The sequence below is a fragment of the Crocodylus porosus genome, unplaced genomic scaffold (genome assembly GCF_001723895.1).
Source record: "Crocodylus porosus isolate Cpor-Errol unplaced genomic scaffold, CroPor_comp1, whole genome shotgun sequence".
In the NCBI taxonomy this organism is placed as follows: domain Eukaryota; kingdom Metazoa; phylum Chordata; order Crocodylia; family Crocodylidae; genus Crocodylus; species Crocodylus porosus.
In genome coordinates, this window is record NW_017728947.1 from 21,560,726 (window position 1) to 21,579,437 (window position 18,712).

Genomic DNA, 18,712 nt, shown 5'->3' on the forward strand with positions numbered 1-18,712 from the left:
GGCTGGGGGAGTGAGCGGGGCCGTCGAGGGTCCCCCCCATGGTCCCCTCCCCCCTCTTCCAGCCCCCTGACCCATTACTCACTGGCACCAGAGCCCTGGTGCTGAAACACGGAGCCTCACCAGGCGTGTGTTTCAGCACCAGGGCGAGGGGCAACCATAGAGATGCTCCGGCAGCCAGAGTGTCTCTGTGGAGGACCGAGCCTCTAGTTGCCTCAGGGTACGGTCAGGGACCATGCCCTGCGCTGCTTTTTCAAACGTAGATTTTTTTAGACTCCTGAGGAGTCTGATCTTCTCCCTGCGCTGCAAGTTTGCAAGTGGATGGGCTCACTGAGTACAAGTGCCTTATTTTATGTGATGTACGAATGCCTCTGAACTATTGGTCCTTCTACCATGAAAGATTCAGGGATGATATGCTAAAATCTCTTCTACTACATCTTTATTTTGATGTGCAGTCTTTGATTTTTTATTTAGTTTAAATGTAAGAATTCAAAATACATAGATCTCAATGTATCTGTTGAATTGAAAGATAGTATTTATCCCAGATAGATGTGCAGGACTGATATATTATTTTTATATGCCCATGATGACCACAGTACACAAGGCATTGATGAATCTCCCAGTTAGATATAAGTACTGTGACAAAGCGCTTAAAATCAAAGAATTTCCTCCTCCTCTTAAGATTTCCGCTAGAAAAATATTTACTTCCAATTATTTAATGTACTGTATGCATGCACTCAGTAATAACACATGGAGTTTGGGCTTTCTTCTAATTGTTCTCTCTCATGTGAAATGAAGTAGGGGTCTGAGACTCAGGCTGTAACAGATTTGAATGAAGCTGTAATGAACTTTGAGACTTACACTAATTTCTCCATTGAATCTTCCATATTCTTGTGTTAAATAAATTATGAAGAAATCAAGAAGATTCATATAATGCAAAACATGGTTTCAACTGACAGTTCTTGGTGTGCATCATGTTTGCTCTTCAGAAAGAAATTGGAAATTATCTCTTTCATAATCTGCAAAACCAGGCTGCTATCAGTAAGGAATAAGATCTCAGTTCAAAGTAGCAGTTTGTGAAATGCACTGGTGTATCAGTAGTTCCATTTGGTTCCAAGCTACCAGAGTGAGTCTCCAAATCCTTCTGAGACATGTGATGTCATCCTTACTCATGTTGAACAGTGCCTTCCGACCTGAGGACAAAGATAATAGGACTAGGTTATTCATGATAAGCACATAATATTGCTGGTGTGTTTTAAGAAATTGGGATTATGGTTCCTTCTTTCTAGGATGTCTTTCTGAGCATTCCGTGGGTCAGTTCTGATGGCAATTAGTAACATGATCAAGGTTTTGCCTCTGCATATACAGTTGTGGCAGAGTATGACTTGGAATAATGGGATGAAGTAAAATGATGTAGGGAAAAACTTCATGAGAATTAAATTCAAGACTAGAATATGTAGCTGTTTGGTGACAGTCCCATACATGGAGACATGTCAGAAGAGAACAGGCTGGAAGAAACATTCCTAAGGGGATGTTGATTCCTTTTATCAAAATAATTTTTACTTCCTTTTGAGGTATAGCATTGGCCCTTTTCAGGAAAGGAGTGATTGGTGCTAGTCTTTGCCAAAACCCCACAAGCTTTCAGAATGAGGAAAGCCATGACTATCATGTCATTTGTGAAAAACTGAAGCATTTTCTTTTTTTGTTGGTTGGATGCGCTGAACTGTCCAAGCAAAGATGTGAGGCCAGAGTTTTACATATTTCACTCTGAAGAAAACAAATTAAGCTAGAGTACTGGCTTGCTTTTAAGAAAGCTATTTGTGACAGCTGGTCTGGTTGCCATGCTGAGGCTCTATCCTGAATGGTTGGATTAAAAGTTATTATTGGGACAACCATTAGGGATCCTGGGGGAAGATGCCTCCAAAAAGAGAAGGTGAAAAAAATACACAATGGGAGTCACCCTAGCAGAGGTTTAGTGGGCATGTACCATAGGGCTGCTTGGGGTTTTTTGTGTTAATGCTGTTGATGAAAGAGGTAGTTGTCATCAGGATCTGAAACCAGAGTCTGAAGCATCAAAGCACAGACCTCTACCACCGTGAGTTAAACCAGGGGTTTAAAACGTATGGTCTATTGTCCAGATTCAGGCCATGGAGGTGGGTCATCTGGCCTGTGGAGCTTTTTGTGGGTTGAACCATTCACATCCATAAGCCAAATTTGGCCTGTGGGATTGATTGCCATGGTTGCTGAAACCCTTGCAATAGTGGCATGAATCCCTGCTGTTTTGCCATGGCTCCGGAATACAAGGAGTTAGTGTTGTCCACTCCCCCCACTTCTTCTTGCTACTGAAATCACACTTTTTGGTTGCTTCTGGTGACTAAGATTGGTAGCAGAGAAAAAGGGGGAGGGGGAGGGTGGCAGTGGTGTTAACTCCTTGTTTTCTAGCCCTGAGGATTCACTTAGACCACCAGCAGCCTGGATCTGGCTTGTGGGGCCCAATTAATTTGATGCTTCCGAGTTAAACAAGTACTTCTAGGAGGGATTAGCAGCAACAGGCTTCTAGCTGTCACGTGAACAAACAATCAAAGAAGAACATAACCACCATACTTCACAAGTGTTATATACTCTTAATATCTCCCTCCTTCCTCTTCTTTTGGCCAAATTAATGAAACTGTTTCCATACCTCAATTCCACTGTTTGCTATTGTAAGCCATTGATGTCTGGGATTTCATAAAATCTGACTCAGTGCAAGGACTTATGGTTGAAATGAAAAAAAATGAACCCACTGAAAGAAAGAAGTCTGGGGCCTCAATGGCCCCTGATAACAATGACAGAGATGCATTTGTTCTGGGCTTTCTGTCTTGCTTGTAACTTTTCATATGTATACCTCGTTACCCAAGTCAGTCTTGATGGGATCCACAGCTGCCATTCTAGTTACAGTGTAAAATTTAAGCTCCTATCACTCCTAATATATTAAATACTAATTCAGAGCTGAAAGCTTCAGCATTATTTTGACAATAAGATGCTCAAAGGAGAAAATCCAGTGATATGTCTAACTTTCTGTTAAAAGCATTCTAGTATTTTGAAGAACACCTAAATAGATTAATAAAATTTCTGTGGGGAAAACCTCAAAACACTACTTTAAATGTTGTCATGATGCTGCGTGGGGAATCTTGACGATTTACAGCTGCTGGGGATCTGTCCCTTTGGGTTTAACTTCAGTTGGTTTTACAAAGGGTTAAATTACAGTGCATCTTACAGGCTGATACGTGGGCTAAATAGTTGGGAGACTGATTTGTAATCTTTATTTATGAGTTCATGACTGCTATTTTTATAAATGTAATCACTTTCTTGGTACTATCTGGTAATATCTGAGTCATGAGGTGCTGACAAAAATCCAACACACTTAATGTGAAACTCAAAGCATTTTGCTCATTCCAAAAGATATTAGCAATATCCAGCTCTGCATTTAACTGACAAATAACATGCACATATGCACCTAAGACAGTTCTACTCCTATGCTTCTCTCCTTAATATTTTTCATGGAAATACATCAGCATTTACACTATGGCAGGAATCCTTTTCTATTTTCTTCTGGACAGCATTATTGGGCACTAATAGGTGCAAAAAGTGGTAATTCTGAGCTGACCCAAGCTGAGGAGGCAGAACCTTCCTTCAGTTTGTTGCATTTCAACCTGGATCTCTTGACAACAAAATTAAAGTCTAAATATTTTATCACCACATGAAGAAAAAGAACCTCTCGCTTGGAGTAGTGCACTGAAATATTTAACCCAATGCATTATTCCCCTCTTTATTTGCAGCCATGCAACAGGATATGAAAATGAGAACCACACTGCGCCTATGTTATATAGCTGTGGGGCCCAATACAGAATACACACCCATGGAGTTTTTAGAGGAATACAAGTGAGTATATTAGAACATTGTAGAGGAAGAGACAAACTTACCGATCGTTTATAAGGTGTTATCCAGTAATGTATCAACTAATGGGTTAGTGCTGATGATTCTTTTGCTAATTTTATAGTACTCTGTGTCTAAGAAAGCACAGAAGGTGACTTTTGATTTAATTGAAGGATCATATAAAATCTGCTTTTTACACAGTTGTTGTATGAAAACTCATGCATTTCTCCTTCTAAAATATACCCCTTGAGCCTTAGTCTTCACTGAATTTAGGATTGTCAAAAATTGGAGGCCCCTTTTGTTACTTGAAAGTTAGGTATACGGTAACTTTGGCCATCTATGGTTTCTGCAGCTTGGAATTGTGTATGTAGTTCAGTTGACACCTGGTCAGTTTTGAAACTCTGAATTTGTGAAACTAACAATTTGAATATAATTTCTTGAAAACAAAAATAAAATAAATTATCACTTCTCAATAGTTAAATAACTATTAAACATTTGAAAGTATCATGACGTAGCTGATTCTGTGGGAATTCTGAGGGAATTTAGCATGGGGAATTGTCTATATTTTACCTTTGCATAATTTCATTGCTGTATATAAACTAGATGAAGAGATGCTAATGCTATTCTTTCCTAATGGAAAAGACAAGTAATCATGATTGTATCGTATGTTAAGTGATCTACATGTGTTGAAGTCAGTCTGAGTGTTGTCATTGAATACAATAGGATCAGGCTTGTGGATATACATACTTTTGTCAGTGATAGCACACAGCATTGATGTTTCTGTTGTTGTAGGATGTCCGGCGAGTGCCAGGAGTAGCTCCAACTATTGTCCGATCAGCAAGTGAGACAAATGAAAAACGTCCCTTCATGTGTGCATACCCTGGCTGTAATAAGCGATACTTTAAGTTATCTCATTTACAGATGCACAGCAGAAAGCACACTGGTAAGTGTACTCATTGACTATTTTAAGCAAGAAGCTACCTATGCAGGTTCAGAAGGATGTTTTAAAGACAACATGGGGTACAGAAGGCCACCCTTATATACCTGTGCAGGGGGAAACTCATGTGACAGGTTCTATCACTTAAGTAGTACCTTCCCCAGAATAGTCGCTGTGGATCTACAGAGGAGCAGAAGTGAAAGGAATGGTGCTGGGAACAGCCATATCATTTGCCCACCTCCTCCAGCACTGTGGCATATGAACGACTTCAGAACCATCGCTACTTCCATCAGGAGGGTGAAGCCGGCTCCCATATTAAAATCATTCAGAAGAAATTCCTTCAAAGGGAGCCTCAGAGTTTTCTGTTTCTTCCCCACCCCCTTTATCTTTTCTTGGGAAGAACTGAGCATACCCAAAGAAATGTTTCTCATTACTGTGGGCTCACTGAGCATGCCTTAAGTAGTTCTTTATGAAGCCAGTACTATATATTATAGGAGCGGGATTCCATGTTTTTTTTTTATACCCCCAATGCTTCTTGAATTCAGTACAGGCTTTGGGAGCTCAGGAACTGCAAATTAAGCTGTAAGGGGTGGACAGCTAATGTACAGCTAATCCCTGGAAAAACTGTAAGCTGAATGAATTTTTATTTCACAGATTTATATTTTAAAGGAAATATATTATTCATTTTTTTCCTGGTTGTATACATTTGATTTAGAGTAAAATTGGCTGGGCTGTTCATAGAAATCAATGGGTAAAATGTTCAGTTAATACAATGAAGTATGAAAATAATGGAATACCATAAGTATTGTCTAATTTACCTGTACACAGCAATTAAAAAGAGGTTAAGGATAATTACTCATGTGCATTTTTAACTTCATAATGTACAATATTGCACGGGGCACAGTTTGGAGTGTTTGGCTGGATTTCCTCAATGTTGCTGAAGAGTATAGATTAAAGATACCTCAGACTGCAGCTACAATTTAAACTCTATACAAATATCACTCTATTCTCCATAAACAACTTTGAAATACAGTTTTGGAGACACTTAGTGGCCTCTCACAGCTATTTATAGCAACATTTTTCTTGGAAAAAAGTCTAAACAATTTTGAATTGTTTTCATAATCACCCTTTTTTCCTTCACTCTTAAGCTGATTTACTCTGAATCTTGATTAATATGATCTTAAATATGATCTTAAATTTTTGTTTTATTACATGCAGTGGCTTGCTTTTCCTGTATTATTTCTGGATGTATAACAAGATTTTTAGGTTACTCCTAAATCTTTTTAATTTTAACTGCAAAAGATATCTATGATTATACCACACATTATTTGGGGGCTGATCAATGGCATGGAGCAACAGAAGCCTCAGCAACCTCCAGATTTTGGTACTATAGCTGGCCAGTTGCTTCCAAGTTATCTGACTCTCTTCTAAAGTGACCTGGAGAGATGAAAAGGAGAGAAGGCACATACTCATGTAAATAAGTTTGCTACCCTCTATACTTAGAAAACTTTGAAAAATATTACTTCAAAATGACCTTTTTTAGAGGTGACCCCAGAGTTTAAGATATTTGAACCCCAAACCTAGCTCTGAACTTCACAAGTTATTTCATATTCAGTAGTTTTTGAGGATTGGATGTGAACTTTTTGGTTGGATCCTATATCTGGTTTCTTTGTAACTTTAACTTTGTTTCTGGCATTCTAGTCCCATCATTGGATAGACTTTTTATGGAAAGATGGACTGCTCTTAGCAAACACTGGAAACACTTTTTTCTTTTTTTCTGGGAGTGAGGGGGAGATCCTGTTTGAATCAGTTATAAAAAGTATTACTTCCTGGGAACAACATTTTCTGGGTTACAGCTTTTCTATTATTCTTGTCTTTCTCTAGCCTACTTGCTCTTTTTATGTGTGAGCTTCTCAGGGAGACCTAGAAGGGATCATATTGACCCCAATGTGACTAGGACGGAACTAGCAGGGTTGGGGTGTTGTAGTTGTGATGGTCTTGGAGATGAATGAGAGGCAAGGGGTTTTTTTGTGCTGTAAGATGGGGGGCACCTAACTGACCACAGCTCTCATAAACATCTCTCTTTGCTTGTTTGCTGCTAGATCACTAACACCTGAGCAATGTAATTCTAGATTCTATACTATATATACCAGCTGGTTTGGATGGAGTCAGCATAAGTCTTTTAGGAAGGGAATAGTCCTCCTTTTTTCCATGCCCACATCCTTTTTCTTCTAGGCAGTAATCTGGCTAGTTGCATTAAAGTTTGATCATTTGCAAGGGTCAGTCACCAGATAAATGAATTTTGGTTGTGTCAGCTTTCTTATTCTATGGCCAGCATACTTTTTTTTTTTTTCTGTTTGTGGTGTAATGAGGTCTCTGAATACACTCATGCAGTTGGAAGCCCTTGCATCCTTCTTCATGTAGTAATAGATCAGGTTTTGCCATAGCAGATACTTGATTTAAAACAAGATTTAAAACTGATTTAAAATGGCTAATTCTGTTACAAAGTAATTTTGGCTCTTCATTTTTTTCCCATCACCCACATATTTCCCAGAGACTGACTTATTAGATCATCTGCTTCTTTCCTGATGATAACTGCTGTATTGCAAAATCGAGTAGAGCTCTGAAGCACAGAACTGGAACCTGCAATCAGTTTTTACCAATGTTTCAACATAGCTTTGGCTGAAAATATGTTGACATTATGTACCTTCAAAGATTGCTTATCCATTGTTAACAATGTAATTATTGAAACATATGTAACGAAAAAAACATGCTTTTTATCTTGAAATATTCTATGATAGTAGACTAGGCTTCTCGAGGAAATGCAAACATAAATATACATTTTAATACAGAAAATAATCTAGTAGGTTTAATGAAGCTGGCTTCCTGGATACAGTTTGAGATTGATAAGTGAAAGACTCTGGCATTGAAAAACATTTTCTTTATGCTTTCATAAACTTGATTTATAGGGGAAATGTTCCCATTTTTACGACTGGCCACTTTTCTGGTGATTTTTCTTGGCAGAGCTATGAATTTATTCTGAGTAGAAACTGTTCATCTATAGGGAAAATAGTGCATCAGCCGTTTTGTCTATGAAACCTACTTTTCATCCAAAAAAGGAAGATGAAAGCAGTAATCACTGGAGATTTTGTAGTAACACACTGGAGAAATATGTGCAACCATGTTTCCATCAAGTATCTATCCTCAATGAAGGATGAGAATCTGCAACTAATCGAGTTCATTGTTTCAGCTCTGGGGCTTCACCTTTTAGTGTTAAAGGTCCAGATGTATGATGTCTAAATGTTTTTGACTTTTATTTCATTACATTTGAAGTGCAATAATATGTGAATGTTGGTGAGATCTTGCACCGTGACTGTATCCTGGTTATACACCACTGCTAGAGCCCTTTAACTATGGTATCTGTCTCCTTGATTTTCCTCCTGTGCCTCCTTTCATTCATTTAGGTGTTTATACGGCCTATATTTATATGTTTATATGGCCTATATATTGTTGTGATATCTAAGCACCTCATTGTCCTTAATTAACTTTATTTAAAGAACACTTCTAAGAGATGAAGCACTATTATTCCTATTTAACAGAGGGATAATGTAGGGTGGATGAAGTGGCTTGTCCAAGTTGACATGAGATATGTGCTTGAGCTAGGAATGGAATCTCAGGCACCTATACATGAGCAGTGAGGCTGTTTCAATGTGCTGTAATTACAGTGTGTCGGAGCAGGCTCAATTAATCGAGTCTGCTGGAACGTGGTAATTCTTTTGCTCCAGCAGACCCCAGCGTTCACGTATCAGTGTCACCACACTTAAAAATAGTGCTTTAACTGAAGTTTGTCAAATGAGCTTTAGTTAAAGCGACCATGCCGCTATTCTATTCAATATATACTTAAACTTCTTCTGCAGTTAATTTGCAATTGAGACACAATAATCCTGTCACTACGTTATGTTTCACAGACATTCCCCCTCTTAACTCTGCCACATGACTAAATCCCTTGGAAGTAAATGGTTTCTGAGAAGCAGGCATTCCCATGGGAGTCTTTGTGGTCAAAGTGTAGGGAATCATTTTAAACACTTGTGGAAAATATCATCCTGTACATTAATAAATTCAGATAACAGACATGTAAATAGCCCATGTTTAGGCTTAAGAGTCAATACACTCCTTTGGGTAACTGTCACAGGAAATTATAAAGTTCTCTTTACAGATATTTGATAATTATGATTAAAATCTTGAAGTTAGCTACACTAATGTAAATCTGGAATTTTCCATTAATGTACTTGATTACATGATTTGCAAAAATGTTACTGAGATCAGAATGAGCGTAATCCCAGAATACTTAAAATTAAAATCATAATTTTCACCAGCATCTCAAAATGAGCTGTACAAACAGATATGTAATGTAGCGCATTTTAAATGGGCAAAAATAGGCTAAAAAGGCCAATATTTTTCAAAGTAAAAGTCATTGAAACCCTTACATCTTCCTATTTTTCCTAATTTTCCCTAATAATTGCAACTAAAAATGCTCATTAAAAGGTTCAGTTTGCTTTCGCAGACCACATATTAGATGAACACAGCATCTCATGAGGTATACATTGCTAGTGTACCATGTAAGGTACAACATTCATGTAACATAATGCTTTTTCTCTACTCATTTTCCTAAAGTAATGTAATGAATACTGAATCTTGAATTTTGGGTGATTGTATGCTAGATTTGATGATTTAGAGAAAAGTGTCTTTTCTGCTCTGTATAGATATTGAAGAGGTCTATTCTTGTTTACATTAAGGTCCTTTTACATGACTTTGGAAGTGCAAAAGGAGTTTAAAGTGAGAGTTAATGTCATTTATATGGATTCAGGCCCCTCTTGAATGTCAGAGTGATAAAGGGGACTAAGTGTAAATGTGAAGCAGACCTTAGAGATTCTTTATCCCTTTCTGAAAGAATACATGGCTTAGCTCTTCTATGTTGATCAGATTGTCCCTCCCTCTGCTACTGAACCAACTTCTTTGCATTCCTTTCCCCTGAAATGGATGCATTTCTATAGTATTTGTATGTTAATATGCCTGATAAAGCCCTTTATAATGAAAGGAACTGTACAAATTTGAGACACTCTTTTTAATATTTGTGAGTATATTTTGTGCCAGACAGACTGATTTCTAGGATCCTGAGTGCAGTTGTATGTGGGGGAACAGTTTATTCAATTTTTTGAATAAGGGCCTTTGAAAGAATTAATAGACTTGGGTGAAGGATTTGTACATTTGCATATGCAATGCAAAGTGCTACTTTTCATGGTGATCTGTGGTTTTTGGGTAGAAATGTACTTTATTCTAGGATTAAATATTGGTAGTTTTTACACAGTTAAATTTACTGATCTTACAAATGTCATGCGTTTAGACTTCTTCCTTCAAATTCAATTTAGAGCAAACTGCAAGTTGTCTCTGTGCAAATTATTTTCTTCTAGAAAATGCTGAAATTGTTCTGATGATCTTCAGGAATAAAAAAGACATATTTTCTATTTTTATTATAAAATGTTTTGCTGTGAAAATGCACTTTTTATTCAGCTCTGTGAAGTCTCTTCCATTTGAATCTATTCACTTCTTTCTGCAACAAACTGATTCAAGGTCAAATTCTTCAGATCTGAAAGTCAGGCCAGACCCATTTATTTCAATAAGACTGTGTTGATTCATTATATTGATAATCTGGCCCTTTAAATATAGACTGTAAGAAAAAACACCTAGCTTTTTAGTGAAGTAACTACTATCTATTCCAATAAATTCCACTGAAACACCCAATTTAAGTATATCTTTCAAATGCTGCCTTTATCTTCTTCAGGTGAAAAACCATACCAGTGTGACTTTAAGGACTGTGAGAGAAGATTTTCCCGTTCAGACCAACTCAAACGACACCAAAGACGACACACAGGTATGGCTGCCAATCTCTCTTTAAAGTTTTTCTGAATGTTCAAATTCCCATTTGAGAAAAGTTATTTCTAGTTGCCAGGAGGGAACGAGGGGAGAGAGGGAAGGTGTGGGGAGGGAGGGGAGAGAAGGAAGAGGGAGAGGAAAGAGGGAGGAGGGGGAAGAAAACAATTTTTCCAGCATTTCAGATTCACAATTTTGTGCTTGAGTAACTAAGCCTTTGGAATTTGCAAACTTTTATTAAAACTCCCAAATGAAACATTTTGCTCTTTACCCCAGTGTGGGGTGGATAATAAACTCTTTTTTTCCCCTAACAATGAATGACTATATAAAAAAATAGCACCTAATAGTAATCTGACAAAGGTATTAATAATCTGGTGGTGTTTATTGTTAAATATGTAAGGGAAAAACTACAGCCTTGAAAGGCTGTGGAGTCACTGTGCACTTGCAGAAAAGAGGAAAAAATATGAAAAGATCTTATAAATATATGCCATGCTCATACACTTAACCGAGCACTACTCTGCATCCAGGGTCCAGTTCAGCAAATTATTTAAGCAATACTTAAGTGCTTAAATAATTTAGCAGTGTACAGTAGAAAGGAAAGAAAGGACAGAAGTGTGGCTAGTTGGTCTGAATTACTGGGTACCACCATCCAAAAACTCTGGGCAGAAAATAGACAAATTGAAGAATGCAATAGTAATCACAAATGTTCTGTCCTATCTAGAGTTTGACAATTTTTTTCAGTGAATGAATAGTTGATAAGAGTTCAGTTTTGCAGCAGCCAATGCTATTTTCGAATTCAACCTACAGTTCAGCAAATACCTTTGGCTCAAGAAAGTATGAAGAAAACACAGTTCATTTCAACATTTCCTTAATGGATTGCTTCAATTGTTTGAGCTAGATTCATAAAAGGATGTAGGCCCTAATTATGAAACTGCAGAGACAGAGGTGACAGTGGTCTCTTTATAGCCAGTAGCTTAGTGGTCAGGGCACTCAACCTAGAATGTGGGAACTAGGGTACAAAGTCAATCCTTTGCCTGATTTGAAGCAAGTATTTGAACTAGATCTTCACGCAAGAGATTGAAAGAGCCATACCTCAGGAAGAGGAGACAGTTGATTTCCCAGTTTCTACATTCTGAGATGTGGGAAACAAGTTCAAATTCATGTTCTTTATCACTGGGGAGATTTGAACCCAGGCCTTTCATGTAAACATCCTAGCTATTCCGTGAATGGGTGGGCGCAAACATTTCCTGCCTGAAACAAAATGTTTTCCTTTGATCGAAAAATCGAAACATTTTTGTTTCAGGTTGATTTTTTTTCACCAGTTTTACAGAACTGGATCTTTAATCCTAACTCTGGATTAAGGAATCTTGCAACCCATACAATCATAGAATAATTAAAATTTAAATAAAATAATTAAAATTTAAATTTGAGTTGGAACGGACCTCTGGAAGTCATCTAGTCCAACCCCCTGACCAAAGCAGGATCATCTCAACTATATCATCTCAGTCAAGGCTTGTCTAGCCAGGTCTTAAAAATCTCCAAGAATAGAGATTCCACCAGCCTTCTGGGTAACCTATTCCAGTGCTTCACTACACTCCTAGTGAGAAAGTTTTTCCTAATATCCAATGTAAACTTCCATTGTGGCACCTTGTGACCATTGTTCCTTGTTCTGTCATCTGCCACTACTGACAGCAGTCTAGCTCCATCCTCTCTGGAAGCATGTTTCAGGTAGTTGAAGGCTGCTGTTAACCTCCCACTCAGTCTTCTCTTCTCCAGACTAAATAAGCTCAGTTCCTTCAGCCTCTCCTCATAAGTGATGTGCCCCAGTCCCCTATTCATTTTTGTTGCCCTCTACTGGACTATCTTCAATTTGTCTACATCCTTTCTGTAGTGGGGGGCCCAAAACTGGACACCCTGATGTGATCTCACCAGTGCTGAATAGAATGGAATAATTACTTTGCTCAATTTGCTTGCTGTGCTTCTGCTAAAGCATCCCAGTATGCCGTTAGCCTTCTTGGCAACAAGGGCACACTGTAGGCGCATACTCAGCTTACTGTCCACTGTAACCCGCAGGTCCCAGTTGGTCCCTAGCCTGTACCAGTGCATGGATTTGTTCCATCTTAAGTGCAGAACTTTGCAATTGTCCTTATTGAAGCTTATGCGATTTCTTCTGGTCCAATCCTTTAATTTGTCGAGGTCTCTCTGAGTCCTAGCCCTACCTTCCAGCATATCTACCACTCTCCAAATACTATCCATGTTCTTCATGAGAAATCCACCTAAGGGTTTGTCCTATCTAAGGAATGCTACTTGACCCTTAAGAGGAAATGGTGAAAGTTCTGTGAACTTGACCTGCTTGAACCTGAGATTATCGGACTGTCTTGGATTCAAACATGAAAGCAAGCAGTTTCCTGAAAAAAGTTCTTTGGGTTCTGCAAACTGTTAATCAACATGAACAACGATTGGCTTTTTTTGTGACAGGGAAGGACATTTTAAAAACTTACTTGTTTGGCTTCACTTCTTTTTTTTTTTAAATAAACTTTTGATAGTTGCTTGGTAGGTCTCTAAATTGAGCAAAACCTTAGGTATATCGTTTAATAAAACTTGTCAAGTGGAGTAAAGAAACCTAAACCTCTGTTTTTACTGTAGTGAGTCCAAATACATAAAAATTTAGGTAGAACAGAAAGGTAGAACACAAATCCAGGAATCCTATTATACATGTGCTCTAATGCACAGTAGCCTACTTTACTAATATGCATTAAAGCATCAGGTAAAAAACCATGTGATTCTGATAATGCATAGTAAGATAGGTTACTGCTCATTAAGTATCACTTAAAAAACATGCACATTTGTTACTGTGCATGAGGGCAGCCTAACATGCATTTATTTAGTACTTTACATTGAAGGTACTAAATTTAATGTGTATTAGGAAAAGTGCTTTAATGCACATGTAGACATGCCCAAAGAGTACCAAATCACAAGAACCAAAATTCTGTCTTGCAGACCTCTCCTTCTTTCTTGGTAAGTTATTACTTGCTTCAACTATGTGCAGTGCAGGCATTTTCTACCCAAAAGTGTTACAGGTAATTGGTCTATGTGGAAGATAAGGTATGAAAGTTTAAGTTTTGTGGCAGCCTGATTAATGACCTTTGAGATGTGTAGGCATGTAGCTGGGAAGAAGCAGTTACTATTAAAAAAAATTCCAGTGTTTTGCAAATTCATAAATAACTGATCTCCCCCACCCCTTCTCAAAGGTGTTGGCATATGGGAATAGACTTTTTTTATCTGTTTAGGTGTGAAACCCTTCCAGTGTAAAACCTGTCAGAGAAAGTTCTCTAGGTCTGATCATCTGAAGACTCACACCAGGACTCATACAGGTAAAACAAGTGCGTAAACTTTTCTTCACATTTATATTTCATTATTTACTTAAGCTAAGTCACTTTTACTATAATTAAAATGTTGAGACATTGTCTTTTAACTATCTGTGAATTTTCAAAAACACATGACTTAGACATACCACTGAAGTGATTTAGGAGCCTATATTACATTCACTTTGAGATTTGGGCTCTTAAATCTCAAAAGTCATATTTCAAAATGATACATAGGCTCTTTAGTGCATATCTGTACTGTGCCAGGCAGCTCCATGTCTGCTACATGCTGCATTGTTACTGGGAATGTGACTATGCTGCTTCGGTTCAGGAGAAAGCACACATGGAGCAGCAGAGCATGTTTTAGCGCAGCTCTAGGTGGCAGAGGAAGTGAGAAGTAGAGACATGGCCTGAGTCATTAAGTTCTTTAAGAATTTCACCACTGGTTACTCCATATTTTAGGAAACATTGACTTGGCAAAATATATTTTGCTAGCCTTTGTGCAAAATACTTTTGTGGGTCTAGTCCACAAGTATCTAGATTGTGTGAAATACTGGTGCTACAGTCATTGATTACAAAGGTGCCTTTTTGTAATAGCCTGAGCAGAGGGGTAGAGTCTAAATTATCCTCTGGCACCTCCAGGTTTGTGTTAAGGCCTAATGTGAAGCAGCCTGGTAATGCTTACACTGTATGTATATTGTGATCTGTCCTTAAGATGAAGAGTGGTTATCTGGTTCAATCCTCTGCACAAATCCAGGAATGCTACTCATAAGAGGCACCTAAAATTTTCACACACAAAACAAAATACTTGCCAAAAGTGTCAAGGAACTTCTGAAGAAATATAAGGATGAGATTAATGTATACTAGGGCTGTGCAAAGCTTCAGTTGCTAATTCAATTCAGCGGAGATTTGGCCCTATTCGGTGGCCGAATCTCCGAATTCAAATCAAATCAGGAGACTAATCTCTATGAATCTAATCAGAATCCTCCAAATTGATTTGGAGTGTTTTGTAAAGATTTGGTGATTTGGACACAGACACAGCTTTAAATGTTTTTTGTACGTACCTCAAGGTACCAGGCAGCTCGTGAATGTTGCAGTGGTGGGGTGGATGGGGCGTCCTACAGGAGCACAGGGGGTCCCCAGCATACTCAGCAGCAGACCTGGAAGTAGACCAGAAGCACTTGTGGGTGTGCCAGGGAGCGTGCAGAACATTTTGCAAAAAATAGTTACCCCTTTAGAGTTCAATATTACTAGATACCTTAGTCCTACTCATAGTAGGATATCTTTTTAATCTTTCTCCATGTTGCTATAAGGGCATTTAATTAGTTGTACTCTCCTAGCCAAGATGATGACGATGATGTTTTCTTGTCCCTATTGCAAGATATGTGTATTTAAGACTTAAAAAAAATAGATACAAATTTACAGTAAGCAGAAAGATTCACCTGCAGAATACTGGCACTTTCCAGGTGCCATTCACATAGATTCTTAAGATACTGAAGTTTTTAATATCCACTGTCTGCAAATGGTAAAGGGTATAATTGTAACCTGGGGTATACATACAGTCACAGGCCAGACTGGGCCTGAAATCAGGGATGGCAGTACTATGAAAGAAGGCCATTCTTTACTCAAGATAACTAACAATGATAATAGTCTATTGAAGATAAAGGAGGTTGTGATTTCTATAAATCAAGGCAAGCTCTGATATCTCTTAGTCTTTAACTTGATCTACTAAGCCACGTGAAACCTACAGCTTCCTTGCCCCCATTAGGATTTTACCTCATGTTAGCTAACCCTGGTTCACAAGTCATCTTCTTTTTCTACTGCAGATAAAGCTGCAAGCTCTGGGCTGTACCTGGTTCAAGTGACTACATTACAGTCAAAGGTTGACTAGAGCCTGCATTGACATATCTGGGCTAGCTTTAAACTGGCTGCACAAGTTCTGGTAGCAATGCAGCCTTGGCAGAATAAGGCTCAGTGCATGCTTGCCACCTGAGTATATATACCTGTGTTTCTGGGCAAGCTTTGGAGCCAATACTGAACTTCATGTTGCTGTTGGTATCCAAGCTACTTAGTTTAAAGTTAGAGTTTTAACTGCAATGTTACCATACCCTGAGGATCATGTGACTTAGGCACCAGCCAGAATGGGAGGAGGGAAAGGGTAGTTTTTAACATCCTACAGGCCCAGGTTGCCCTGTGGCAATGACTTCACTGCCAACAAAAATGAAGTGTCTTATAGCTAGAAAATTAGCTCAAGACAGCTAGCTTGATGTAAAAATCTCAGTGGAGGTGAAGCATCTATAGGATAACAATATTTCCTGAGTCTCAAAATGGGGTACTCTATTGTACGTGAGCTTTCCGGCGTGCTTATCTGTCTCTGAGCTCTGGTCTCAGGTAAGCATACCAGAGAGAGCGTGGGTGACCTGAGAGCAGGGGAGAGGTATGGGACATTAAAGAGTAGAAGTAAGTGGAGGCATAGAGCATGGTGGGATGCAGGAAGACCAGCTACATTTCTGACTAGTAACACTGAGATAAAAAATTACAGTGCCCTGCTTCCATGAAGACTTTACAGTGGGATAGCTAACTTGAGGTAACTGCTTATTGAAAAAAAGAATACCATACACCTTTCTGGCAGGGAAGACATAGTCTGTGACATCTGCACTAGAGAGTAAGGGTTTGGGCTTTTAATCCCCTGCATGAGATATGGGTCACACTAGGGCTGTTAGTCTTTCTCCAAAGTGGTCAAACAGGCAAAGTGCATTTGTACTGTCTTCATGGTATTTGGACAACTTACCTACTGCAAAGAGACAGTAACTTGCACCCAATATAGCACAGTTGCTACTCCACGTATCAAGCAGAAAACCAGATTTGTTTTAGGTGCAGTACAACTCCCTGGTGCCTTAATTTGGGGATAGCAGCAAACTCACAATTTCACCTATAATGGGCAGTTTACATCAATCAGTATTACTGAAAAGAGACAGCATAAACCCACTCTTAAAATTTTATGATTTCTCAATTCTATCCCAGACTTTTTTTATATACTTGTAAAATAATCAGAGCTTTAAAAATCATTTAGTTAAGAGAACAAGACTGTTTTTAATATACCTTTATGTATCTCTTTATTGCTCAACATTTTGCAAAAAATAATTCCATGAAAACAAAGTCCCAACTCCCCTGAGCTTGGATATAATAGTTGTGCAATGAGATGTCCACAATGTGTGCCACAGCAGGTAAGCAATATAGGGGAGGTAGTGATAGTTTGAAAAGTTCATTCCAACCCTGTTGTGTATTGAATGTGGACCTGGAACCAGCACACATGAATCCAGGCTCCAAATTAAACCCTGTTTTAAAAAAATAAAATGAACACAAAATCTACATTAAAAGTCTCAGGATACAAATCTAGAAGAAAAACTAAGGCTGTTTATACATGTGCTCTGGGAGGCAATGGAGGTGAGGGGTGATTTAATTAGAGCAGTTCCAAAAGCCCCTCTAATTAAAGCACCAGGACATTCAAACAGTCTGAGCCTGAACTGATTCAATCTTTGCAGGTTAGTTTAACCTGGCTAGGTTAAATCACCTTTTTAACTGCATAGACATCCCAGACATGCAGGCACATGCCTGCAGTGGCTCAGGCTAGAAACTAGGGGGCGCTACAGCAGCCCTCTCTTCCCTTGTAAAGCACTAAGGGGTGGAGAATGTGGCCAGGTCCTGGCAGGACACTCTGCTTAGCTCAGTAGGGAATTGATAAGTGTTTCTCACCCCCTAATTCAGTGTTTCTCACCCCATTAAGAAAACAACATAGGGACATTACCAGCTACCTGTTGATTTTACCTGTTGATTCAGCACAGACTGTAGCCAGGATGTGGTCTGCTAGCTAATACACAGACACCTGTCTGCAAGGCAGAGGGGAGGGGGGAATTCCTGCTTAGCAGGGAGTGGTGAGGGGGAGGGGGAGAGCGAACAGCTCTTCTTAAATGGCTTTTCCAAGGAAGGACATTAAGTTACCTGTTGATTAGCTCCAAAAAGCCTGTCTGCCTTAGTCATCTCCCACACCATGGACTGTAGCCAGCATGTGGTCTGCTTCTCAGGTATCTGCATAAGGCAGAGCGGAGGGGGGAATAATCCATGCTTAGCAGTGAGAAGCCAGGCAGATGCTGTTGTGCCTGCAATTCTCTGCTGAGCTGCAGGCAGGGAACAGAGGGGAGGGGTGAGCCCTGCTGTGGAGCAGAGAGCACCACCCAGCCCACAGAGCATGCCAGGATACTGGGGATGTCTGGTTTACCTTAAACCAGCAAAGGGTCTGGGACAGACTTTGCATAAACCGGTTTGAGCCAAATCAGTTAAAGGTGACACTACATTCATCCAGATTTATCTCAAACCAGTTTCAGCCATTTTCAACTGATTTATGTGACTGAACATCTGTTCTGTTACAGATTTAAACTAGTTTCTGATTACTTAAACCGCTTTATGTGTGATGTCTGTCCCTAGCCCTGGACTGTCAAGTGTATCAGCATCCCCATGCTGAAAAATGGCAGTAGGGGTGCTTTAACTAAAGCTTATTCAATGAACT

General features: G+C 38.9%; 1 protein-coding gene across 2 annotated transcripts in view; it reads left to right on the forward strand.

Moving 5' to 3' along the window:
* WT1 (Wilms tumor 1) overlaps nt 1-17,503 on the forward strand; it is a 41,134-nt gene extending 23,631 nt beyond the window's left edge. The window contains exons 5-9 of one of the 2 annotated variants that reach the window (XM_019551516.1): nt 3,816-3,918; nt 4,705-4,855; nt 10,692-10,781; nt 14,071-14,163; nt 15,972-17,503. In XM_019551516.1, the coding sequence (XP_019407061.1) occupies nt 3,816-3,918; nt 4,705-4,855; nt 10,692-10,781; nt 14,071-14,163; nt 15,972-16,036 (502 nt within the window). In that variant the 3' untranslated portion in view covers nt 16,037-17,503. The remainder of the gene's footprint in view (nt 1-3,815; nt 3,919-4,704; nt 4,856-10,691; nt 10,782-14,070; nt 14,164-15,971) is intronic. The other variant, XM_019551517.1, reaches the window with a different exon arrangement.
* Nucleotides 17,504-18,712: the final 1,209 nt, after the last annotated feature.